This window comes from Schistocerca americana, chromosome 4 (assembly GCF_021461395.2).
Source record: "Schistocerca americana isolate TAMUIC-IGC-003095 chromosome 4, iqSchAmer2.1, whole genome shotgun sequence".
Lineage (NCBI taxonomy): Eukaryota > Metazoa > Arthropoda > Insecta > Orthoptera > Acrididae > Schistocerca > Schistocerca americana.
This window is the reverse complement of record NC_060122.1, coordinates 139881019-139907917: the sequence shown is the minus strand read 5'-3', so window position 1 is coordinate 139907917 and position 26899 is coordinate 139881019. Positions and strand designations below refer to the sequence as shown.

At 41.5% G+C, this 26899-nt stretch overlaps 1 protein-coding gene and 1 long non-coding RNA gene across 4 annotated transcripts in view; one reads left to right on the top strand and one right to left on the bottom strand.

Annotated features, from left to right (window-relative positions):
• The window catches only part of LOC124613033, a 53609-nt gene that overhangs the window by 7649 nt on the left and 19061 nt on the right, over window positions 1–26899 (bottom strand). The window lies entirely within an intron of this gene.
• LOC124613032 (integrator complex subunit 7) overlaps window positions 1–26899 on the top strand; it is a 157348-nt gene that overhangs the window by 112692 nt on the left and 17757 nt on the right. Inside the window, 4 exon segments of the mRNA XM_047141600.1 lie at window positions 522–608; window positions 5229–5349; window positions 8703–8801; window positions 22309–22509. Of these exon segments, the coding sequence (XP_046997556.1) occupies window positions 522–608; window positions 5229–5349; window positions 8703–8801; window positions 22309–22509 (508 nt within the window).

Genomic DNA, 26899 nt, shown 5'->3' with positions numbered 1-26899 from the left:
GCGTGTGGCTTTGTATGTGCACAAACAGAAAGAGAATGGACTACTGACAATATTTCTTGTGTGTCTGTATTAGTTTTTGGACTGTGGGTTGTGCTGACAGACTGACCTACAGCGTAGCCCTAGTCACAGTTAGGTTGAAATGTGACAGTTTCATTGTGAATTGATGCCAATAAATGTGAATACGAAGTTTTAGATGTAACTTACTGTTTTGAGGGATGCCCTGAGATATAGTTAGGGTGAAGGGTGGCAGCATGATTGTCAATTGGTGAAGTGATATTGAATTCAATTAATCCTAAAATGTTCACTTAGTGGATATCATATCTATAACTTCCCTTGTTTATGATTTTTTGACACTCTGTTTTTATCACTATTTTAGGTGCTTATCTTTGTTATACACTTTGTATGATTGTATTGTAAGAAGTTCACCATTCAGGAAATCTTTTGGTTAAAAGGTGTAACTAATAACTATCTTCTTTGTGTTCTCTTTAGCAATGCTCCTATTTCTCCTTAATGAATTACAGCTTGCAGCAGATGTGTGTGTTGATGGCACACACTTTGGAAAGAGTGTCACAAGCAACCTATCAAGAAGACCCTGTGCTTGACTTCAGGTCAGTACTTACAATGTGACTGTTCTTGCAATGTTACTTCATGTCTAAGTTTGCACATACTGTCTTGTGGCAGCCTGTAATTGGTATCCAGTGTTCAGTGTGATTCGGACAGTTGCCGCACGCAGCTGCAAGATGGACGCTGTCATGTAGTGAGTGCAAAAGTAGCTGTGATCATGGCTGTGCCGACTGTGAATCCCAGAATCCCAGTGACTGTGAGGTGCAAGGTGTTGATTATTTTCTGCAGATGGAATATGTTAGACCCTGTGACGTTCACTGCAGACTTGTTACTATTTATGGGAAAGGTTTTATGCATGCAGCCAGCATCCAAAAGGGGTGCACGATGTCTAACAATGGCAGAACAGATGTTTATGATGAAAAGGGATCTTGGCAACCCTCCATCATCACTGATGCACTGAAACAAAAGATGCATTGGATCATTCAAGAGAATTCATGATTCTCAATTAGCGATGTACATGAGCAATATCAAGAAGTGTATTGTTGAATTGTGCATAAAATTGTCACTCAGCACTTAGGGTACCACATAATTTGTGCATGGTGGGTGCCATGTGTGCTCACGGATGACCAGAAAACTGCTTGAGTGGGTGCTGCACTAGCATTGCTGGAGCATTAAGAAAAGGTGAGCAACACATTCATCAACCAGATGGTTACAGGAAATTAAACATGTCGATTACTCATAATACTGCAACCTCCCCCCCCCCCCCCCCCCCCCCCCCCCCAATGAAGTGATGGTCTATGGATTGGCGTGTCATGCTAAGTTGCCACAGAGGCCATGAAAGATCAAAAACACTGCATCAACTCAAAAACTGATGGCCTCTGTATTACGTATTCTGGGGCGTACTCATCGATATCGTGCCCCATAACACAACAGTCAATAGTGATACATTCTGTGATAGCCTCAAACATCTTTATCTGACTGTACAGAACTGCCAAAGAGGCATGCTCTCACATGGAATTGTTCTGTTGCATGACAATGCACTTCTAGATACTGCCCAGCAGGCACAAGCCTGGCTGCGTTAGAAATTCTGGTGGGACGCCTTCAAGCATTCTCCCTACAGTCTAGACCTGGGTCTGTCAAACTTTTTCCTGTTTCCAAACATAAAGGATCATTTTCCTAGAAAATACTTTACAAATGATGAAGACCTGAAGGATGCTGTTGTGACCTGGTTAAGTAGCCAGTCAGCCACATGATATGAAGAGGGTGTACACAAACTTGTGCCAAGGTAAGACAAGTACCTTAATATAAAAGGTGGCTGTGTGGAAAAATAGGCAAAGTAAGTGATAAACAATGTATATTGAGCTTCTGCATTATTATTAAAGAATATCTTGATAATGGTAAAACATTCTTTACTTTCTGGATGGCTCTCTTAAAAATGAATATGCTCTTATTTGAGCAGTAGACTAGAATTTTTATGTTCTCTAATTTTTTCTTTGCAATTAGTACTTTTTTACTGTATAAATAATCTTTTGGCACATTGCATTTTGAAACTTCCTGGCAGATTAAAACTGTGTGCCCGACCGAGACTTGAACTCGGGACCTTTGCCTTTCGCGGGCAAGTGCTCTACCATCTGAGCTACCGAAGCACGACTCACGCCCGGTACTCACAGCTTTACTTCTGCCAGTATCTCGTCTCCTACCTTCCAAACTTTACAGAAGCTCTTCTGCGAACCTTGCAGAACTAGCACTCCTGAAAGAAAGGATACTGCGGAGACATGGCTTAGCCACAGCCTGGGGGATGTTTCCAGAATGAGATTTTCACTCTGCAGCGGAGTGTGCGCTGATATGAAACTTCCTGGCAGATTAAAACTGTGTGCCCGACCGAGACTTGAACTCGGGACCTTTGCCTTTCGCGGGCAAGTGCTCTACCATCTCAGCTACCGAAGCACGACTCATGCCCGGTACTCACAGCTTTACTTCTGCCAGTATCTCGTCTCCTACCTTCCAGGCTGTGGCTAAGCTATGTCTCCGCAGTATCCTTTCTTTCAGGAGTGCTGGTTCTGCAAGGTTCGCAGAAGAGCTTCTGTAAAGTTTGGAAGGTAGGAGACGAGATACTGGCAGAAGTAAAGCTGTGAGTACCGGGCGTGAGTCGTGCTTCAGTAGCTCAGATGGTAGAGCACTTGCCCGCGAAAGGCAAAGGTCCCGAGTTCGAGTCTCGGTCGGGCACACAGTTTTAATCTGCCAGGAAGTTTCATATCAGCGCACACTCCACTGCAGAGTGAAAATCTCATTCTGGAGACATTGCATTTTCTTTGATTTATGGATTGATAAGTATGTGCCTTCTTTCCTTCATTTACGCCCAGCAATCTGTCCCTGGAATTAGTTGGTTTTATTAATGTTAATGAAGTATAAGTATGCAGAATGAGATTTTCACTCTGCAGCGGAGTGTGCGCTGATATGAAACTTCCTGGCAGATCAAATACTAGTCTAGGTCGGGCTCACAGTTTTAATCTGCCAGGAAGTTTCAAGTATAAGTATGGTACAAATGTTACATTGCGTACACAAATTCTGTGATAAGTTGATATCTTAGACTAAAACTAGTTGCAAAAATAAATAATAACATTATTAAAACAGTAGCTTGTTTCTTATTTACAAATGGTTCATGAAAAATGGTATGTCATTTAGAATCAAGCAGCAAATGAGTGTTACAGCTGTAATACAAACTTTACTACAATTAATAACGTGCTAGATATACAGAAAAGTGATAATTCTTCCTGTTAATTGCAGGTAAACAGTGTTTAATCTTTGTGGCCAGTTGAGGCTGTGAGACAAAGTGAGACTAGAGCCAAGATATCTGCCTTTCAAAGACTGCATGCTAATGTTCCTGAAACCCAAGCACTTCTCATGAACCAAAGCTCCAATGTGCCACTTGCTTTCCCATGTGTTTTTATTTGTACTTTTCTGTTTAATTGATCAGAAACATAATAAAATGATTAGATACTCCGCAAAGAAGAAACTATGAGAATCAAGAGAGACCTATAGTTGTGATATATTTGTGAAACTTCAGTCACTTATTTGTATCACTGTTAGAAATATCTCACAAAAATCCTCCTCCCCCTCCCCTTTGTCTGTGTGGTTTGGCCTTCTATGATATCTCTAAATTGGTGATACTTAATTTAAATACTAAGTAAAGCATTGGAGGGTATGGTATAATGATAGTTTCAGGAATAAAAATGTTAAAATGCCTACAAGAGGAACACACGATATGACACACACACACACACACACACACACACACACACACACACACTCACTCTCTGTCTCTCTCTCTCTCTCTCTCTCTCTCTCTCTTGTACAGCTACTATTTGCTGGCTGAATACACACTGTGGATTGTGTAAGCTACAGTGACATTCTAGATGGCACTAAATAGCAAGTATATTTGGACATTCATCTAGCAATGACTGAATTCACATTGGTGCAATGAGGGTTTCCGAGCTAAGCATTGTCTCAGTGAACATTGTTAATCACTATAGGTGAGTATTACTCACTACAGAAAAGTGAGACAGGCAAGACAATAACCTCAGTTTACTTTGTAATGCTTTAAATGTTTTATTGCGTTCTGCTGTCCATTCAGAGGGTACACCTTTTTCTCACAACATCTTTAAGGTAGATGCTTGTAACCATATAGGCTCAATTATATATCATAATTATGTTTTGCAAAGCTTAGTTAGGAAGTGTGTGCAAATATCCATCAGTGAAAGTCTCATCCCCAGGTAGTTCAGCTAGTAGTGGAGATGGTGAGAATCAGTGATGCATTGTGGACTTAAAATACTGACTCAAGTGAAGAATTAGATTTGGCTTTTGAATAAAAACTAGGGCATTGCCCTCGGGTTTGAAGATATGGATTCAGTGAACCCCAGCATCCGTAGTTTGTTGACTACTTCCTTGTCTGGTGACTTTAAAAGTGAATGGTATAGGATGAGCACAGCAAACTTTGGCTGCAGCCATTTTGTTTTAAGGTTATAAGTGCTTTATCAACTGTTACATAATGTTATTCCAGCAATATGCACAGTTTACACATGTACAACAAAATGATGCACTACTGTACTTCTTTAATGAAGTCTGGGACTACCCCAAGGATAGATTACAAGGTCACTGGACAGATTAAGCTGGTCCTATCACATAGTCAACTCATTCCCTGAACGTGACAGCCTTTGATTTTTATTCGTGTGGATTTATCAAGGATACAGTTTTCTTACACCATCATGAACAAGAATTTATGTCACAGACAAAATAGTTAAATCTGATATGCTGCAACAACTTTGGGAGAATCTGTAACCCAAGGACTTTATGAATTTTGCAAGATGATGCAGTGTTAACAAATTCTTTGCACTGTCACATTAAATTTATGTAAAATTCCAAAGTCATGGAAGCACACTATTCTTTCTGCTGTTGCACTGGCTCCTCTTGTGTCAGACGTATCACATTTAAGCTTTTGTGAATGACATGGCTGAATAGACTGTTATGGAGATGAACAGCATGCTGCCTGTCATTGGATCTCTTACATAAAAAATATGTTTCCAAATACGGTGTTACAGTTAACAGAAATATCTGTTTTTTTATATCTAGCAATATTTTCATCATGCATTTTCAACTGCTTTCAGTGACAGCATATACCAGCAGAGTAACCTGGAAACACAGCAACTGGTAAAGCGTTGTCAGCAGGCGAGTGCTTTAGCCCAGCAGTTACCACAAGCAGAAGGGCCTAAAGTAATCAGCCACCAGGCAAGTTTGGATTTGTTTTGCGTATCCACTTCACACTAACTACATGTTACTTACATTTTTGGTAAACTATTGATGTAGTGCTTAGATATTTGCTTCAGTCACTGTTGGATCAAGCCACTGTAGACTTCTCAGCATATAATTAGCACATTTTACATGGTAATGATAAGTCCTGATGCACGTAAACAAGCCTGAGAAATTCCTTGCATTGTATCAGCAAAATACACTGTGCTAGAACTGTATCTCAACTGATGTGGGGAGTTGTGTTGGGTAGAGTGGTGAGGGGAGAAAGAGGGTGGGGAGTGGGAGAGATGGTGGTGGTGGACAGGCAGCAGGTGCATGGGGTAGGAATGCAAAACAAGCACATGAACCTGAGAGTTGATGCAGTGCACGATCACAGTGATGTGAAGGAATGGATTCAGAGGGGAGGCAGAACAGAGGAAGAGAAGACAGTGGCAAAGAGGTTGTGCATGTAGAGTAAGTGAAATCAAAGTCCTGGGGCAGGGGTAGAGGTGGACGTGGAGCATACAGCTAGCAGAGATTGAATCTAGGAGGATTACTCTGCAGAAATTGCAGCATAACTGGTATGCGACATGACTGTTTTCACATGTGATGCTGTCTCTGATAGGATAAGATAAGCCTCAGTTGGGAATGGAGTAGGATGTGCTGGGTGGGTGTGTCGAACAAGCCTTGCACATGAGTCTTTCACAGGAGTATGACCCATGTGGCACATAACACATTAACAAAGGCATGTACATGGACCGTAAAAGATGTTCCAAGAATGAAGAAATCAGTCGAAAAGAGAATCTGAAATAGAGAAAGGCAGTTATTCAAGACAAAGCTTGAGTTTCAAACTAACAGCAATTGGAATATGGTAAAATAAGCCGTATTAAACAGAACTATCGACATATATCTCTGAGTGTATGTCAGCATTTACAATGAAATTTTGTTAAGAGACATAATTGAAAACAGTAGTAGATTCAATAATAATTATTATAATTATAGTAACATTAACTGGATAGTCCTCACATTTCACCAGTTTCAGTGGCTGATGGCAGAGTAACCAGTAATGAAGAAAAAAGTATAGAAGCATTCAAAAATTTACTTAAATGTTTGTATAGTTCAAGAAGAGAATCCTGGATACAGGTACATGAAAGACATGACTTTCTGGAAGTCATTCCAGTTAAGGTGCGTAGAGCCATTTGAGCTATTAGGAAAGGAATGATGCCTATAGATGATGGCATTTCAATAGAAATTGTTAAAACTGGGTGAAAAGTAATACAACAGAAAGTAGAGGAAAACAATTCCCCAAAACTGGAACAATCCTGTAATTGCACTGTAACACAATAAACAATACATAAGAAAGTACTGATCTATTACCCTTCTCTCCATAATGTACAGGATATTCAGCAAAATTATTACCAATATATAGAAAAAGTATTTTGTTTAAACAGTGGAAAGTCCAGGATGGAATAACAATAATATTATGAAAAGGAGATATAGAGGAAATGCTGAGCCGCAGAGAGACACAGTGAAAAGACGCTATATATTTAAGCTTTTGGCCAAAATATCTTCTTCTGAAGGAGGCAACACATTGAGCACCAAACCCTCCTTTTCAAAACTTTTAGTTTAATCAGTCAAAGCTAATAGCTGGCGTTAGAAATGGATACAGGTGCAACAGACCATTGCAAGTCATAAATGAAGTTATAAAGTAAAGCAATGGATATGAATACCACATTGTTGAGGTTACTTAGATTATGAAAAGTTTTGTCTCAGTTTCAACAATAACAGCAACAAGCCTTTAGAAGCAAGACTGAATGATATACACCTTAATGCTGCAGTATCCATTACACTTCATTAGGATATTGGGAAAATTAAAAGTAATAGAAGGAGTAGGCGTGCTTACAAAACTTTTCTCAGCAGTCCTACTGGGTGTTTGCTAGGCCTTCAACTGGGGAAATGGAGAAGTAATGTATGTAAATGAAACATATCAGAAAAACTTTCATCTTGCTGAAGACATTGTATCTTTGCTTTTAGCACAGATAAAGCTCAGTTGTGAGTGGAAGAATGTAATAGAGGAAGTTTGAGAGAAGGCATGAAATAAATTTCAATAAGATAAAAATAATGTATGATCAGCATATCAAGAAGAAAATAATAAAAATTAGCAATAAATTTGATCTGTATTAAATGCAGTTGAAAAGAGTAGAAATGAGACAGTGTTTTTATTAAACTCGGTATAGTTTTAAAAATCAAAATTCCACTGTCAAATTAAGATTCCTGTGACTGAAATGGTATTGTGTATAACCCATTTTTACTTATGGCAGTAAGACATGGACTTTCGATGTTAAAACCATTCAAAAATTTGTTACTGCTCAATGAGCAATGAAGAGGGATGAATTACTGATAGAAAGGAAAAAAAAAAAAAAAAGATAAATGGACCAATGAAGAAATTAGAGAGAATAATGTAAGTATGACTGAAATGGAAGTGGGTTAGACTTGTCACTAGGTGAACAGTGGTAGTAATGACTGAAACGGGAATAAATAAGACATGCCACCTGGTGAACAGATGGTAGATGGATCAAGAAATATGTTTAAGGGACTCCAGGACATAAGAAAAGACAAAGACTACAACCTGATGTAAAGTGTCACAATCAAAACAGAAGGCAGAAAGATAATATTCAAGTAGACCTTGCCTCCATGTCTAAGGTTAAAGAGCAGAGTTATATACTCAGGTACCAAGTTCTTCAAGAAGCTACCATCTAAAAGGAGGTACCGCTCAATGTGTAGTCAAGGCTTTTAGCAGTCTGTAGGCATAGGAGCAAGATTGAAAACAGTGACGAGCTTTTCTTCAGCATTAACAAATACAAAACATAAATGCACATGGCACGCATTCTGCTGCACTGTGGGTACCTCCTTCTTTTCCTTGATCATTACCGACATAAGTATTAAGGTACCAACAGAAGATAAACTGCAGCTATTTTATGTAGCTGAGGTAGCAGCAGCTTTGTTTTTCCCCCAAATAGTAACTTTCTTGCTAATGTACTAGGCTACATATCAGTGGAAGAAGAAAAAAAACGATGCTAAGCAGTATGGTGACAGTTCATTATCAATACAAATTACAGATTAAGTTGTATCTTGGCTCTTACACATCCCAGAAGGTTTTCGTCCTTGGTGGGGCCAATAGAGCACAATGGATTAATTGCATTATTAATTAATCAATCAGTTAATCAAAAAGTCACTCAGTACGTGTGCTGTTTTCATGTCAGACCAAGAACTGTTCAACTTGCACTGTAAGATGTATTTCAGATCCAGTCTTCACTACTTACACGTAGTTATATGTGTCTTTTTATTTGCAGCATGTGGAGATTCTTTTGCGTCAGGTAGAAGTGCTGTCTCAGACACCACTTTATATTCCACGGTTTTTCTTCCAAGTGTTGCAGTCTACTAGTGTGAAGGTATGTGGATTAATTTGTCACTTGAATTATTAAGTATATTTCTTGTAGCATTTCAGACTGATTTTTTAACCTAATTACTATTACAAAATGTTGACACTGTTTAACACTACGCATATTTATGGTCATTAGTATATAAGTAAAAATTGTACTACATCTATGTGGATATGTTAGTGTTTTATAAATTCCTCCCTTTAATTTCTGGTATCTATGATTGTTACTTTAAAGTCAATATAATGTTTTCTATGACAATGTATGGGTTAATAAGGAATATGGTTATCCCTAACCGCCATATATGTTTGGCAGTAATATGACATACAAAAGCTCAGTTGGCAGTCTGTACAATTCTATGTTGTGTGTTTAGCTAATTGCTCTGTGCTGTTGATATACAGTTTGAGTGAGACTGCAACTCCTGAGGCAGCTGTAAACTCTGCAGGCATGAAATTCTTCAGAGTTGTAGACCATATCATGCTGTAAAATGATGTACCGAAGTTTGATATATCCTGATGAGAAGTACTTGTAGTAGTGGCTGAAACATTGGTGCATCATTTTACAATATGACTAAGTCTACAGCCCAGCAATTGTTATGTAAATTTATTCTAGCTATGAAAACCTAAGAACTTACATCACTACTTGCCATAAAGATGAAATGTAGAGTTGCAGGCAGGCACAAAGAAAATACCGTTACATGTTTAACTTCCAGGTGTTCAGAGCAGATGTAGCAATCACGTGTGCATGAACTGCTTATAGGTGTTGACTCTGAAATTATTGGTATATCGGAGCACCACTTAAAAAATTTGACAATTCAGTGGCTTCCTTTACCACCAGGATACAGATTAGCTGCCCCCCCCCCCCTTTTTTTTTAAAAAAAGGATTTTCTTGCGGGGTGGGGGATCGGTCGTGTATGTAAAAAGCAGTATTCCATTTGAGTCCATAGACATATCACGGCACAGCACTGAACAGATATTTGAATGTTGTGCTGGGGCAGTTGAATTTAGCGAAACTAAACTTCTAATTGTTGATATTTGTAGGTCCCCTAACTCTGACTTCAGAGCATTTATGCTCAGGCTAGAGAGGTTTCTTGATTTACTTTATAGGAAGCACGAGAAATTAGTTATATGTGGTGACTTCTATATTGATTTTGTATGTGATGGTTCAAGAAAAAGGATGTTGATCTCCTACATTCATATGACCTAATGCAGACTGTGTTTTTTCAACTAGGATGCAGGGGAACAGTAGCACAGCTATAGACAATACTTTTATTCATTCTTCAATACTAGATGGGCATTGTTAGTAAATGGGTGAATGCTCTTTCAGACCATGATGCACAAATTTTAACACTAAAAGGTTTTTGTACTCAAACAAATGTCACATATAATAACAAACTTTGTAGGAAAGTTAATCCAACAACAATACAGAGTTTTTTAAACCTCGTCAAGGAACAAGAGTGGCAGGATGTTATAGTGCCGATAACATAGATGACAAATACAATTCTTTCCTTAACCCATTTCTCATGCTCTTTGAGAGTTGCTTTCAATTAGAATGTTCTAAATGGGGTACTAGCAGGAAAAGGCAGCCCGGATGGTTGACTGGTGGGATAAAGATATCATGTAGTACAAAGCGGGAATTATATCAAAATGTTAGAAGTAGTCACAATTGAGCTATAGTAGCCCATTACAAACAGTACTGTAAGGTGCTTAAAATGTTATTAGGCAAAGAGTATGTGGTATGCAGATAGACTAGCTAATTCACAGGATAAAATTAAAAGCATATGGTCAGTTATGAAGAAGTGTCTGGTCAGCAGCACAAGGTCGATGATATAAAGTCAGTTCGTAGTAAAAATATTTCTGTTAGTGATGAATCAGATATATATGTACAGTATTTACAATCATTTTCTGAGTATTGCTGGTGAATTAAATAAAAATTTAGTTTCCAGAGGGAATCATTAAACTCTCTTGGCAAATGCCTTTCCAAGATTGATGACTGAAATACTCCTCTGTGATACAGACAAAGGAAAGATTGAGTCAATAATTAAATCTCTGAATACTAAGGACTCTCATAGATATGATGGCATGCCTAGCAGAATATTAAAGTACTGTGTTGCACATGTAAGCCCTGTACTTAGCCATATTTGTAATTTTTCCTTTAAGAAAGGTCAGTTTCCCAAATGATTAAAGTACACAGTATTAAAGCTGCTTTATGAAAAGGGAGAAAAGTTGTTGAAAAGGCTGTGTCTGTAAGGATAATCAAGCATTTTATATCACATAATTTGCTATCAAATGTACAGTTTGGCTTCAGAAGTGGTTTAACAACTATTCTATCTTTTCACTGTGAGGTACTGGATGGATTAAACAAAAGGTTCTGAACACTCGGCATATTTTTTGATTTAACTAAGGCGTTTGATTGTGTTGATCACAAAGTATTGCTCCAGAAGCTGGACCATCACGGAATACTTGGAGTAGCTCACAATTGGTTCACCTCTTACTTTAGCAACAGACAGCAAAATGTCATTGTTCATAGTGTCGAGAATGGCTGTGATGTGGGATCTGTGTAGGGCACAGTCATATGGGTGGTGCCTCACGGACCAGTGTTGGGGCCACCCATGTTCCTTATTTATATAAATGATGTGCCTTCTTGTATAACAGGTAATTCTAAAATATTTCTGTTTGCTGATGACAGTTGTGTGCAACATTGGCACTGTTTCAAATAGTGCAGTTCTTGGCAGAAGTCCATGACTTGTAGAAAATAAATTAACACTAAATCACATTAATACTCAGATTTAAAGTTTCTGACACACAATTCAACAAAATTGGACATTTTTATTTCATAGAATGGGCATACAGATAGTGAAACTAAACAGTTCAAATCTCTGGGTGTTCAGAAAGATAGTAAACTGTCATGGAAAGCCCACATTCAGGATCTTGTTCAAATACTTAATGCTGCCATGTTCACTATTCAAACAGCATCTGAAGTGAGTGATTGTTCGACATGAAAATTAGTCTAATTTGCTTATTTTCATTCGCTTAGTCATATGGTATTTGTTATAACGTCAAGTTTAACACATATATATTCAGAACGACACAACACATATAAGTCACAGAATAAGTTGACAAGCAAGACGTGTACACGTTAGCCTCCGAATGAGCACTGAGTCCCAGTCTAGCGGCCGCTGCTCGGCTGGCCGCTTAGGTGGCACAGCTGCTGCATGGCTGGCAGACAGTGCCGCACGTAGAGGATGCGTGTAATTGCGCAGCGGCGCTTCGAATGATCGGTGAGTCACAACACTTTTCCCCCATTTGAAATTGTTGCACTGGTCCTGATGGAGGTGTCCTGGAGATGGCTAATGTCCATAGGCGTTGTTTGACTCGCCGTGAAGTCTCGAGGAGGAGGCTTCCCGTACGGACGGAAGTGTCCCCGATGATAACGGGTCGAGATGAGAGGAGACGTGGGGGTCGAATCTGCTGGGGCCCCATGGTCCAATCTGCCCGTTGCGGCAAGTCCAGTTGATATAACAGGAGACATGGGCGATATGTTGGCATCCGTTGGAGGAGGAGGTGAGTAGATTGGTTCTGACAGAGGATGGTTCCTGCATGGGCACGTCTCCTGGTGGCGTCTGTTCTTGTGCTGGCATTGCGATGACAGTGAGAGGGCTGCGTTGTGAGTATTGAGAGATGCCAAGGTCCTGAGCATCAGGTAGAGCCGAAGGTGGTGTAGCGGCATTCGGAACAGGCGTTGCCGGCACACGAGGCCGAAGCTGGTCCGAATGATGCACTGCAACACCCGTGTCCGTCTGGATTTCGTACAGGCGTCGGCCACAGTGTCGTAAGATGCGGCACGGACTCCATTTTGGCCGCCTGCCATATCCCCGTACCCAGACGAGGTCGTTGGCGGTGAACCATCCAAGTGAAGGCACCTGCAGCCGTGAGGTGGAAGGCCGCAGAAGATGAAGTAGCGTGCGGGGCTGTCGGCCATGTAAGAGCTCAGCCGGGCTGTGGTCGCCCATGGGGGTGAAACGGTAAGACGCCAGAAACTGGTGAAGCGCATCATCAGCAGCAGAAGAAGTCAGAAGTTTCCGAATCTGAGCCTTAAACGTGCGGACCAGTCGTTCAGCCTCACCGTTTGATTGTGGATGGAACGGATGGAACGGTGGGGCCGTGACATGCATAACGCCGTGACGAGCACAAAAAATCCGCAAATTCGGTAGAGGCAAATTGCGGACCATTATCAGTAACAAGAGTAGAGGGGAGGACTTCCAAAGAAAAAATGCGGGCGAGAGCACTGGTGGAGCCACGGTGACAAAGATGACTTTGGAGCAGCGGCCTGTGACGCACAAGGGCCACAGGCAACGACCATGTGTTCAATTTCAGAGTCGATGCCAGGCCAGTACACATGATGGTGCGCCAGAGATTTTGTGCGAGACACACCACAGTGCCCTTGGTGAAGGAGGGGCAGGACCGAAGCACACAAAGACACAGGTACCACAACATGCAGCGAAGCATTGTCGGTGGAAAGGAGGATAACACCATCCCTAGCCGTGAGGCGGTAGCGCAAAGCGTAGTAGTTCCGGAATGGATCAAAAGTCTTAGCGGATGGGCGATCTGGCCAACCTTTCTGAATACAGCGTAAAACCCAGGAGAGGGTAGGGTCAGAACCCGTAGCAGCCCCCAACCTGTCCCCAGTGATGGGGAACCTGTCCACAACCCGCTGCTCGGCAACATCCAGGTGGAAACACAAAGTTCGTCCCTATCAAATGCCAGATCAGGAACCATGGGAAGGCGAGACAGAGCATCAGCATTTGCATGTTGAGCCGTCAGCCGGAAATGAATCTCATAATTGAAACGAGACAAGTAAAGAGCTCAACGCTGGAAGCGGTGTGCAGCCTTGTCGGGAAGTGACGTTGATGGATGAAACAAGGAAACAAGTGGTTTGTGATCCGTAACAAGATGAAATTTTGAGCCATAGAGAAAAACACCCAGCTTATGAAGAGCATAAATAATGGCCGAAGCTTCTTTTTCAATTTGAGAATACTTTTGTTGGGCATCCGTGAGCGTTTTGGAGGCATAAGCAATGGGTTGTTCCGAACCGTCAGAAAAACGGTGCGCAAGGACTGCACCGACCACGTATTGAGAGGCGTCTGTGGCAAGAACAAGATATTGGCCAGGTCGATAAGTAGCCAGGCACGGGGCCTGTTTCAGCATAGTCTTCAGTTTCTGGAAAGCCGCATCGCATGACGCGGGCCAGTGAAAAGGCACATTTTTATGCAACAGGCGATGCAACGGCTGAGCCACCGAAGCCGCAGACCGTAAAAACTTGTGATAGTATGCTATTTTCCCCAAGAAGGCCTGCAGTTCCTTAATAGATGTAGGGTGAGGAAGGGCATCGATTGCAGCGACAGTTTGCTGAAGCGGACGAATACCCTCCCGAGAGAGTTGAAACCCCAAGTACGTGATAGATGCCTGAAAAAATTGTGATTTCTGAAGATTACACTTAAGACCGGCAGTCTGTAAGACATGAAAAAGTGTGCGGAGATTTTGAAGATGTTCTTCAGTGGTGGAGCCAGTGACAACAATGTCGTCCATGTAATTGATACACCCAGGGACAGGGAGCAATAATTGTTCCAAGAATTGCTGAAAGAGAGAAGGGGTGCTAGCAACCCAGAATGGCAATCGTTGGTATTGATAGAGGCCGAAAGGCGTGTTAAGGACCAGAAACTGCCGGGAAGCAGTGTCGAGAGGAAGTTGATGATAAGCTTCTGACAGGTTAATTTTAGAAAAATACTGGCTCCAGCAAGTTTAGTGAACAGTTCTTCAGGACGGGGCATAGGGTAAGTGTCGATGAGCCATTGAGCGTTTACAGTGGCTTTGAAATCGCCACAGAGATGAATATCACCATTTGGCTCAGCAACGACAATGACAGGAGAGGACCACTCACTGGAAGTGACAGGAAGCAAGACCCCTGAAATAGTGAGACGATCCAGCTCCTGTTTTACCCAATCACGAAGGGCCACAGGAACGGGCCGAGTCCGAAAAAACTTAGGCCGAGCAGTGGGTTTGAGCATGATATGGGCTTCAAAGTCGTTTGCACGGCCTAACCCATGAGAAAAAAGGGACGAAAATGTCGTCGACAAGGAATCCAATTGGGCATAAGGAATAGCATTGGAGGCGATATTGACAGAGTCATCTATGGAGAACCCAAAAACACGAAAGGCATCAAAACCAAAAAGATTCTCTGCGTTACTCTGGTCGGCCACAAATATGAGAACAGTGCGAACGATGGATTTGTAAGATACCTCAGCATTAAACTGTCCCAAGAGAGAAATCTTCTGTTTATTGTACGTCCGTAATTGCCGAGTGACAGGTGACAGGAGTGGAAAACCCAACTGAAGACACGTCTGTGAATTAATTATAATGGCAGCAGAACCGGTATCCACCTGCATGCGAACATCTCGACCAAGGATTTGGACAGTGAGGAATAACTTCCCTGAAAGGGAAGAAGTGCAATTGACAGACAACACAGAATCAGAATCAGCGTCATGTTCATGAACATCATGTATACAGTCAGATTTGCAAACGGAAGACACATGACCTTTCTTTTTGCAATTGTGACACACAGCCCAACGTTGGGGACAATCGTCGCGTGAATGTTTCGTAAAACACCGCGGACATGAAGGAAGTTGCCGGGGGTTTTGCTGCAGTTTCTTAGCGGGTTGTTTACGGTTAGGCCGAGGCTGCGTGTGGGAGCGCATTGCGGCCACGTCGGCTGGTGGGGACGCGCCGCATGCGTCGTCAACAGCGCACAGAGGTTGTATTTCCCCAACATCACCCCTTGCCTCTATTTGCGCCCCAGCGGCGAGAGAAATTTCAAAAGACTGCGCAATAGAGAGAACTTCATCTAGAGTCAGATTTGCCTATTGAAGGGCACGTTGCTGAACTTCTTTGTCGGGCACCGACCAGATAATAGCATCCCGTACCATGGAATTGGCATAGGATTCTTTGTGAACGTCAGTAACAAATTGACACTTTCGACTGAGGCCGTGAAGTTCAGCAGCCCAAGCGCTGTTTTTGACAATGATAAAAGGCAACACGAGAGGCTACCACATGTGTTTGCTTTTGAAAATAGACAGACAGAAGTGAGCACATTTCAGCAAAGGACAAAGACGCAGGATCCTTCAAAGAAGCCAATTGCGACAACAACCGATACATTTGAGGTGAAATCCAGGAAAGGAACAGAGACTTACATGGTTGTTCGTCCGTGACATGAAATGCCAAGAAGTGCTGTCGAAGATGTTTTTCATAATCAGACCAGTCTTCCACCATCTCGTCGTAAGGAGGAAAAGGAGGTATAGCCAACGACGAGAAATGCCCTGCATTTGACGCCGCGACGAAATTGCGAATCGCCGCTGTTAGAAGTGTTTGCTGTTCAAGGAGATTTTGCAATAGTTCCTCGACAGTAGCCATGGAAACCTGTGGGTCAATGGTGAAAAGGAAAAATCCACTACCTCATCGCCAATTGTTATAACGTCAAGTTTAACACGTATATTTCAGAACGACACAACACATATAAGTCACAGAGTAACTTGACAAGCAAGACATGTGTACACGTTAGAATTCGAATGAGCACTGAGTCCCAGGCTAGCGGCCGCTGCTCGGCTGGCCGCTTAGATGGCGCAGCTGCTGCATGGCTGGCAGACAGCGCCGCACGTAGAGGACGCGCGTAATTGCGCGGCGGCGCTTTGAATGATTGCTGAGTCACAACAGTATTATATTTTGGGGTAACTTGTCTCAATCTGAAAGGATATTTTTGGCTCGGAAACCGGTAGTTTGGGCTGTAAGTGGTGTAAGTTTGCGAACTTCTTGTTGAGCCCTGTTCAGCAGTTTGTGTATTCTGACATTGGCCTCTCAAAATATATAAAAATATTCTTTACTGTCATTTCTGATTATGTGACTTACCAAACGAAATTGCTGGCAGCTCGATAGACACACAAACAAACACAAACATACACACAAAATTCTAGCTTTCGCAACAAACGGTTGCTTCGTCAGGAAAGAGGGAAGGAGAGGGAAAGACGAAAGGAAGTGGGTTTTAAGGGAGAGGGTAAGGAGTCATTCCAATCCCGGGAGCGGAAAGACTTACCTTAGGGGGAAAAAAGGATGGGTATACACTCGCGCACACACACACATATCCATCCACACATATACAGTCACAAGCAGACATATATATATATAAACAAACACAAACATACACACAAAATTCAAGCTTTCGCAACAAACTGTTGCCTCATCAGGAAAGAGGGAAGGAGAGGGAAAGACGAAAGGATGTGGGTTTTAAGGGAGAGGGTAAGGAGTCATTCCAATCCCGGGAGTGGAAAGACTTACCTTAGGGGGGAAAAAAGGACAGGTATACACTCGCGCACACACACATATCCATCTGCACATATGTGTACCTGTCACCACTGCCCCATGCATTAACTACATTTTTCTCTTTGTGTGGGAATGAAATAAGTGTGCTAAAATGCTACTTTCGTCTGAAGTGCCTATATACTTTCAAGAATTAAGGACAGAAAATGGCCAAGTATGTGCCAATTATCATGTACCTTCTCAAGAATTAAATCTTCTTGAAAACAGTGTGTGTTGTAACACTGCATTCACTGATACATCAAACATTGCTCAACCACAGCAAATATGCACATTATTCCCAAACATATTGACAACATGTTTCCCATCCAATCCAGAATACATTGTGCAAAATACAAATACTACATGAGTAAAAATTTCCTAACTCAATTAAAGGTATTCACATTTGTGAATATGAACAACCAGCAGCTGTAAATGGAATGAAAACAATGAAAATTTGTGCCAGAGCAGGACTGGAACCCAGATTTCCTGCTTATCATGAGTTGTTGCCTTACAATTTTGTTATCCATGCACTACTCACTGAGACCAAAACTTCCACATGTCGTCAACCATGCATTTATATATAAAAATAGAGGGAAACATTCCACGTGGAAAAAATATATCTAAAAACACAGATGATGTGACTTAACCGAACGAAAGTGCTGGCTGGTCGATAGACACACAAACAAACACAAACATACACATGAAATTCAAGCTTTCGCAACAAACTGTTGCCTCATCAGGAAAGAGGGAAGGAGAGGGAAAGACGAAAGGATGTGGGTTTTAAGGGAGAGGGTAAGGAGTCATTCCAATCCCGGGAGCGGAAAGACTTACCTTAGGGGGAAAGAAGGGGTATACACTCGCGCGCGCACACACACACACACACACACACACACACACACACACACACACACACATATCCATCCGCACATACACAGACACAGAACTAAGTGAGTTTTTGGTGCACATAAACTGTTTCAATCCAAGGATACAATTCACCATGGAGAAAGAGAGTAATGGACAACTAAATTGTTTGGATGTATTGGTTATTAAACGGGCAGATGGGACTTTAGGGCACAAGGTATATAGGAAACACACACACACCGATCATTACCTACATAAGACTTCGAATCATCATCCTAGGCAGAAGAGAGGGGTCATAAAAACTTTAGTGGACAGAGCTAATAACATCTGTGAGCCAATTTACTTGCAAGATGAATTAAGCCATTTGCGAACAGCCTTCAAGAGAAATGGGTACACTGACAAGGAAATAGATCGAGCACTCCACCCTAGAAGAAAAGTGTCCGAAAATACACGACAACAACAACCGTCAGCTGGAAAAGTTTTTCTTCCATTTATTCACAACATCACAGACTGTATTGGTAAAGTTTTGGCCAAGTTTCAAGTGGAGACAATCTTTCGACCTACCAAGAAAATTAGTGAAAGTTTAAGATCGGTGAAAGATGCACGACACCCTTTAGCTACCCCAGGTGTGTATAAAATTCCGTGTAGCTGTGGCATGGTTTATATTGGAACAACTAAAAGGAGTGTTAATACCCGCCTAACGGAACACAAAAGGAACTGTAGATTGGGACAGAGTGAGAAATCAGCTGTAGCGGAACACATTTTCAAAGACGGTGATCACGAAATAAAATTTAGTGAGGCAAACGTGATAGCTAGGACCTCACATTATTATACTCGCATGTATAGAGAAGCTATAGAGATCTACAAGCACGGAAATAATTTTAATAGAAAAGGAGGAGGATTAAAACTAGACAAGATATGGCGTTCGACTTTGTACCAACAAAGTGACAATCGATTACCTGTAATCGAGAGAGATGGCACTAGTCAGAGATAGTTTTAAATTCGAAAGCACATGACGAGTGGTGGCGCCATCTAAGTGCTCTATATAAGTGGGACCACCAGTGCCTAGCAGCCAGTCGCCGACTCACCTCAGAAGATGTTGCCCGCAGCCGCCAACGAAATGTCAGGAAGGAGAAGTGGTTTTATATATGGACCACGGCAATTCAGCCCGGAAGTTTTAATTAATGACTAGAAAAACTTGTGTGGATTTGCCTTCAGCTTGCTGTGTAGGAGCACAAACTTCCCCTTTGTGGAGCTCTCACTTGATATTGGGCATGTCCGGTACTTTTTCTTATGTCATCATTGCCAACACTTATGAACAACTATCATAACCACATAATGAAAGCACCACATTCTTATTTAATGAAATTCCACTTGTAATTGATACTAACTGCACACAGTAAATGTTGCTGCAACTAACAGCAACACACTTGTGATGGAATTTCTCTTGGTTTCACACTGCATGAGGAAAGCACTTGTGTAGTCAGCATCAACACTGCTGCATGTGTTCCATGAACATGGGGCCAATCACTGCATGAGAAACATGGTTGTGTGGCTGTAGTCTATGGTACAATTATACTACAGAGGACGAAACAGCATTGGAAGCACTTCATTGTATGTTTAGAGGCTTGAAAGGAAATCAACAGTTCTTCAGTGGCACACTTATTTTATTGTGTGGTGGTTGCCAACTAGACTTACCAGTTATACCATATTCAGCAGCTGCTGATGGACTTAATGCATTTCTCAAATCATCAGTTTTATGGCAACAGCTACCCAAAATTGACTTTGAAGATCAATACACATGTACAAGTACAATATGATGCATCTGCTGAACATTTCACAAAACATTTGTTGGATACTGGGCATGGGAAAATAGCACTCTATGGATCCACACTATATATCCCACGTCAACAAACTTCTGTGAAATCACAGCTACCACATATTAATCAATTTAAAAAGTTTTCCCAAATATTGCACAGAACTTCAAAAATCATCACTGACTCCATGCACAAGCTATATTATTAGCCAGACACAACGATGTCAGTGACATCAATTTCATTCAAAACAAAATACCAGGCAAAGCATCAATATACCAGTCCATAAATACTGTAGGGAACTGAGATGAATTTGTCAGTTATCCAACTGAATTCTTGAATTCACTTAATTTGCCAGGCATGTAGTCATAAATTTTAACACTGAGGTTTGGTGTGGCTATTATTCTTCCCTTGCAATGATACCATGCTGTTAATAAAAAAGATAATGAATGTCGTTGAAGCAGCAATTTTAAACGGTAAATTTACAAGGGAAGATGTACTGTTGCCATGCACCCCAATGATTTCAACCTGTCCCATGGACAGCTGTATGTGGCCTGCTCACATGTTGGAAAACCTTCCAATTTATTCATGTCTGCACCAGATGGAAAACAAAAAAAGTATTGTTTGTTCAAAAGTATTTCAATAAATAGAATTTAAATACACTCATTTTCTTTCTTTAGTGGGCATTTGCAGCACTTGCAGAGTACTTGCTAGTATAAAATAGAAATGAGACATCCAAGTAGTACAACAGTTCATTGATGGATTAAGCTATTCTCACTTTTTCAAGTTTCAGATGATGAGTTGTGTACAGGACAACTTTTTGAGTTTTCAGGCTGACATGTATTCAAGCACTCAACTTGTCAGTTACTAAAACTGGTAGTTTCATTTATAGACAGAGTCTGATTATCTATTAGTATACTAACTATTTACAACTATAATGTCATTGTGCTAAGTGAAGCTAATAGAACAGTAAGTTACTGGCATGTGACAATGCTAGTCGCTGGTACTATTGAAAGGCAATTGGAACTGAACTAACTTGTCATAAAACTCAAAAAGTTAACAATTAGTTAATGCTTAGGTTTATTAGTGTGTAAGCAACCCAAGGATAGTACAACATATAATATAGTGTACCATATATAGTACAGCTATCATTAAACATTAAGTGGAAACTAGGACCGCCTGTCTTGGTCCTTACATAATGACAGCTGTATGTTGCACAAGTGGCAGTCAAGCCTCGTGCTTACACAGGTACCCAGAGAAATCACATTGTGTGTGTGTGTGTGTGTGTGTGTGTGTGTGTGTGTGTACATTTCTTTAATAATTCTGACAAGGGAAACTCCCCATCAACCCCCACCCCCTACACAAACACACACGCACACAGAGTTTTAGTGGTAAAATGCCCCAGTGGCTAGCCCATTAAAAACTGAGCACAGGTCAGGCATGGAAACAGGAAGAAGATGTACTAAACTGTGAAAAAAGAAGCAAAATGCAAACAGTGAATAGTCCAAGCTCAAGATGTGCAACGTTGAGCGATTTGCAAGAATCGTGCCATCAAGGTTGTGTGGTCGTGGTCTTGGACTACAAAGGGGGAGATCCATGTTCAAATCTCCCTCGTGCCGCTTCATGAAATTATGAACTTTCCATCCAGTCATTGATGTGTCTGTTCTCCTACTGCAGTCATACTGTACATTGGTTAGAGAATATGAGTCATGTGGTAAGAATATATTATTGTTGCAAATAAATGTGATGAATAGTGGGAACAGGCGAGATGCCATATAGATCTCTCACAGAAGCAAAAACAACAAATAAACAATTGTGAAATAAGTTACAGCAATGGAATTCAAAAGTCAAAACTTCCAAAACGGAACATAGGAGTCATAACATGTGGTACTTGTGTGGAACAAATAGGAGGTATGTACGTCTGGAGGTCCCTTCCTTACACCTTACAATTGCAAAGGGACGTTACGCCACACCATAGACAAAAATTTGAATACAGTGAACAGACTCATTAATGAACTGATAATGTGTTCATAATTTTGTGTGTGTGTGTGTGTGTGTGTGTGTGTGTGTGTGTGTGTGTGTGTGTGTGTAGGGGGGGAATCAAAAAAAAAGAAGAGAGAGGGCCACGAAGTAGGTTTGAACACAGATCTCTCACATTGCAATCCTACACCATGACCACAGAGCCACGACACCATGGTTAATCAAACGTGTCCTTTGGAGCATATCTTCAGCTTGTATCGTTCACTGTTTTGATTTTGTTTCTTTTTACACAGTTCAGTACACCTTCTTCCTGTTTTCATGCTTGATCTATGTTCAGTTTTTGATGTGCAATCCACTCAGCCATCTTACGACTAAACCTGAGGGAATGTGATGGGGAGTTACCTTGTCAGTGTAGAGAAGAAGACCACTGTAAACATGGTTATTAACTATGCATTCCAGCTGGCCATTTCCCCACAACCACGGGTACCTGGTGAACCAATTGCAGTGCAGAGTGGATCACAACTGGCTGTTAAAGTTGAAGGTGTGATTCTGCATGGACGCCGTTGGGCGGGGCGTTTCCGGCAGACGGCTGCGGTTACTGTTACTGTCTCTTGCCAGCTACAGCAGCCACGAACAGCACAGCTCCAACCAGATACCAAAGTAAGAAATATTTTTAAAGTTTTCTGTTTTTTAAATACTTAGATTCTGCCATACACTGTGATTCTTTGCCAAAATTTACATCTTAGCCTGAAAAAAGTTCATTCAAATTGTGAACATGTTTCTTGAAAATTTTCCTGCTGGTTATGTATATCATTTTTTTTACCCTGGAAATAATCTGTATGTTGTATGGTCGTGGTTGGATGATAGCAGGATGTGGACATCTGGGCTGTAAGCCTAATTTTGGCAGAAATTCAGACCCAAATGATTTGCAGATTCAAAGCCACCCATAGCTAGAATGAGGGGCATATTGTCCAAAGGAGGAGGAGCTGTCCCATCAGTAGGAGAGATGGCAGGCAAGAAGCTGTCCCAGTGGTACTGGGGCACTCTCACCAGCCCACTCCCTGTCCCCACGTGGCCATTTCAGGCCCCTTTATTAGCTGTTCCAGGGGCACTTCGTGCATCTCTCAGTCATTAATGCCTTTACCTGTCAGCAGTACCCTCTGTGGGAATACTGAGCGATGCTAGGTGTACATTGGATAATCTGGGTGCATCAGCATGGGCTTAGCCACTGTTTCATCATAAGGTCAAGTATAAAATAAAATTTTGTAAATTTATCTCTCAGTCCATCCATTAATCCCTCAGTCTGATTGCTCACCACACACAATTCTTCCCCCTTACATAGGAGCCCAGTGACGGGCGTTAATTTTAATTTAGCAAGTATTATAGACAGCAGAAGTGAAGGGCTCCCTTGTAGGGTTGGCCAACATTCACTAGAGGGGCTTAATCTAGAGGAGAGTATAACTGATTTGAAAGGACCTTTTAAACAAATAGCAAAAAGAACAAAGGTTATAATAATTTTCAGTTTAAGTAAATTTCATACAAATGTAGGATGGCCATGTAAACAAGACAAAAGAAGACAGAAAGTGGCTCTTCGTTTTGGTTTGTTTTACTAACAGTTTAAGTAGGTTTCTTGCAAAAGTAAGTTTTGCCTTGTAAATAAGACAATAATAAAGAGAAAGCGACTTTTTATTTTGGTTTGTTCTGCTGATGTTTTGCCATCAGAACAATGGCAGCATCAGGTTGGTGATGAAGAAAGAAGCAGAGTTGACAGTGTGACGGCAGGCAAAGGGTATCAGCTGGGCACTGGCTCTTCGTTGGATAGAATCAGTGGTGGGTTTTTACAGTGGATGTTGGCTAACTGATGGTACAGGAGTGCTGTATTTCCCAAGTAGGTGGTTTGTGCATTAATCCACTCACAGTCAGAAATTAAAATTGTCGCATCATAAGCGAAGTGAATTAGGAAACGCTGGGAGAGGGGGTATCGAAATCACTGACCATTACTGATGGGTTGCCAACTGGTTAGGAAGACCAGAAGCTAAAACAGGAGAATGTGATATTCCCATTGGAAACCTCTGAATTGTGTCCCTGAGTGTATGCATGTGATATGTATTTGTGTTGTGTATGGGTGGGGTAACTACATCTTATTTAAAGCAACGTAACATCCAGTGTACACGTGAACATGTGGGTCTCTGTTTAATAGCAAGACAACAGAGGGTAGGTGAAGCGTAGTATGAACCGAATCAGAAGGAAATACTATGACCGGCTTTGGGTCTTTGTGATCGCCCATAACACCATGCTGGGTGCACTCCCCTGGGAAGACAGAATACCAGTTGACAATCTCGTAGCTGCTTAATGTGGGTAGTACCAGTCATATTGACTAGCCCGTTGCACAGGTGTTGAAGTGTTTATCTGATTTGTGAAACATGTGAATGGAGTACCAACATTCATGTTGCACCTCTCTTTCTTTAACTGCTTGAGCTGTGATGAAAACAGTGCAAAACTAGATGACTTGGTGTGGGAAAAGATGAAGGGGTTATCAGTATCCATTGTGTTCCATGATTGTTCGAATACTTACCGATTGATTATTGATACACCATTTTATTTCACATAAAAGTATCGGCATTGCTTACTGGTGTGAATAACCAGAGGGGTGCTGTTCATTCCGTGCAATAAACTTCCAGCGAATGACTACTGGATACTGTAACACGGGAGAAATGATGCCTCAGTATTACTTTGCTGGAGAAGCAGGATAGAATCAGTACTGTTGGAGTGACTTAGTCCAGATTAACCTGAACAAGCATCTCCTCAGCCGAATGAAGAACAGAGCAGAACTGATGGCACGGTGGTAGGATATAACAAAGAAGGATTCAAAAAAGTACCAGCAGTATGGGTGGCCGTACGCTGCGTCTTGTCTGTCGGTAAAGAAATATGTCGTGCAATAGTAATATGCATTCACTTTGTTAACCGTGGGCATAAACAGGCACTCCTGCGCATGTTGATGAGAAAATCCCATGTTAATAGGGATTGACATAGTTCTCAGTTCCAGCCGCTTGCAGCTTGTTGTAAAATTATTCTATGAAGAATCAGCGTGTCAAAATGCACCCTGTGCTGGTATTTGTGCCCCCTAGATATCCCTGTCTAGTGCTTCACACTCAATATATTATCAGTTGTTAGTGTGTCCCTTTATTACTGTCATGGTAAACTGAGTAGAGTTTTCACAGTTATATTCAACCTTCATTCATAAGGCAGCTCAACCAGATGTGGACAACAGTAACTACTGCTAGGTTTTGCAATAGGTCATATACCACTGAACTGATACCAATATTGTATGTGATGTGGCCATGGTTGGATGGTAGCAGGAAAAGAGCAACTGGGCTATCAAGATAATTTTGGCAAAAATTCAGAAGCAACAGTTTGCATTTTCAAAAGTGGAGTTTTATTGGCTCCAAACTTATTCTCAAAGGGGCACAGACATGTTTCACTCTTTGACGACAGAGGGCTGCCACAGCCAGACTGAGGGATATACTGCCCAGAAGGAGAAGGAACTGGGAATGCATCCAGTCAGGAGGAGAGTTGGCAGGCAAGAGGCTGTTGCAGTGGTACCAGGGAGCTCTTGTCAGTCCACTCCACACTCCTTCCACTGGCTGGTCATGGGGCACTTTGTGTGTCTCTCAGTCATCAATGCATTTGGAATAGCATGCCCTGTTATGGTGCTCATTGTGGGGAAGCTAGGAAAGCTACACATGTAAACTGAGTGTGGGAGTAGGTGCACATCAAGTAACATCCGGTACCACACCAGCCCAGGCCCAGCCACTGTTTCATCATAAAATGAAGTAAAAAAGTAAATTTCAAAAAAGTTATCCCTCAATCCTTCCATTAATGGAAGGACTGACTGCTCACCATGCACAAAGCCAGTGTCTCTGCCCATCATTAATTCTTCTATTTAGAAAACAGCACATCACATTTCTTTTTCCATTCATAACTTTGCCTGATGTAAGAACTGCCTTTTCTGAAATGACAGTACAGTGTGGAGTTCATATTTCTTCTAGAGAGTCCATCTCCAAGAAACTGCTTTTATATAAATAAATCTCTCATGCCTTTTGTAGGCACCTTAAGCAGACAAATTTATACTCTTCTGACAAAGGACACATATCAGGTAAACAAAACTCATATTTAATGCTTCAATAATATATTCCCCCCTTGAACCATGGGCCTTGCCGTTGGTGGGGAGGCTTGCGTGCCTCAGCGATACAGATATCCGTACCATAGGTGCAACCACAACGGAGGGGTATCTGTTGAGAGGCCAGACAAACGTGTGGTTCCTGAAGAGGGGCAGCAGCCTTTTCAGTAGTTGCAGGGGCAACAGTCTGGATGATTGACTGATCTGGCCTTGTAACACTAACCAAAACAGCCTTGCTCTGCTGGTACTGTGAACGGTTGAAAGCAAGGGGAAACTACAGCCGTAATTTTTCCCGAGGACATGCAGCTTTACTGTATGGTTAATGATGATGGCGTCCTCTTGGGTAAAATATTCCGGAGGTAAAATAGTCCCCCATTCGGATCTCCGGGTGGGGACTACTCAAGAGGGCGTCGTTTTCAGGAGAAAGAAAACTGGCATTCTACAGATCGGAGTGTGGAATGTCAGATCCCTTAATCGGGCAGGTAGGTTAGAAAATTTAAAAAGGGAAATGGATAGGTTGAAGTTAGATATAGTGGGAACTAGTGAAGTTCGGTGGCAGGAGGAACAAGACTTTTGGTCAGACGAATACAGGGTTATAAATACAAAGTCAAATAGGGGTAATGCAGGAGTAGTTTTAATAATGAATAAAAAAAATAGGAATGCAGGTAAGCTACTACAAACAGTATAGTGAACGCATTATTGTGGCCAAGATAGACACGAAGCCCACACCTACCACAGTAGTACAAGTTTATATGTTAACTAGCTCTGCAGATGACGAAGAAATTGAAGACATGTATGATGAAATAAAAGAAATTATTCAGATAGTGAAGGGAGATGAAAATTTAATAGTCATGGGTGATTGGAATTCGG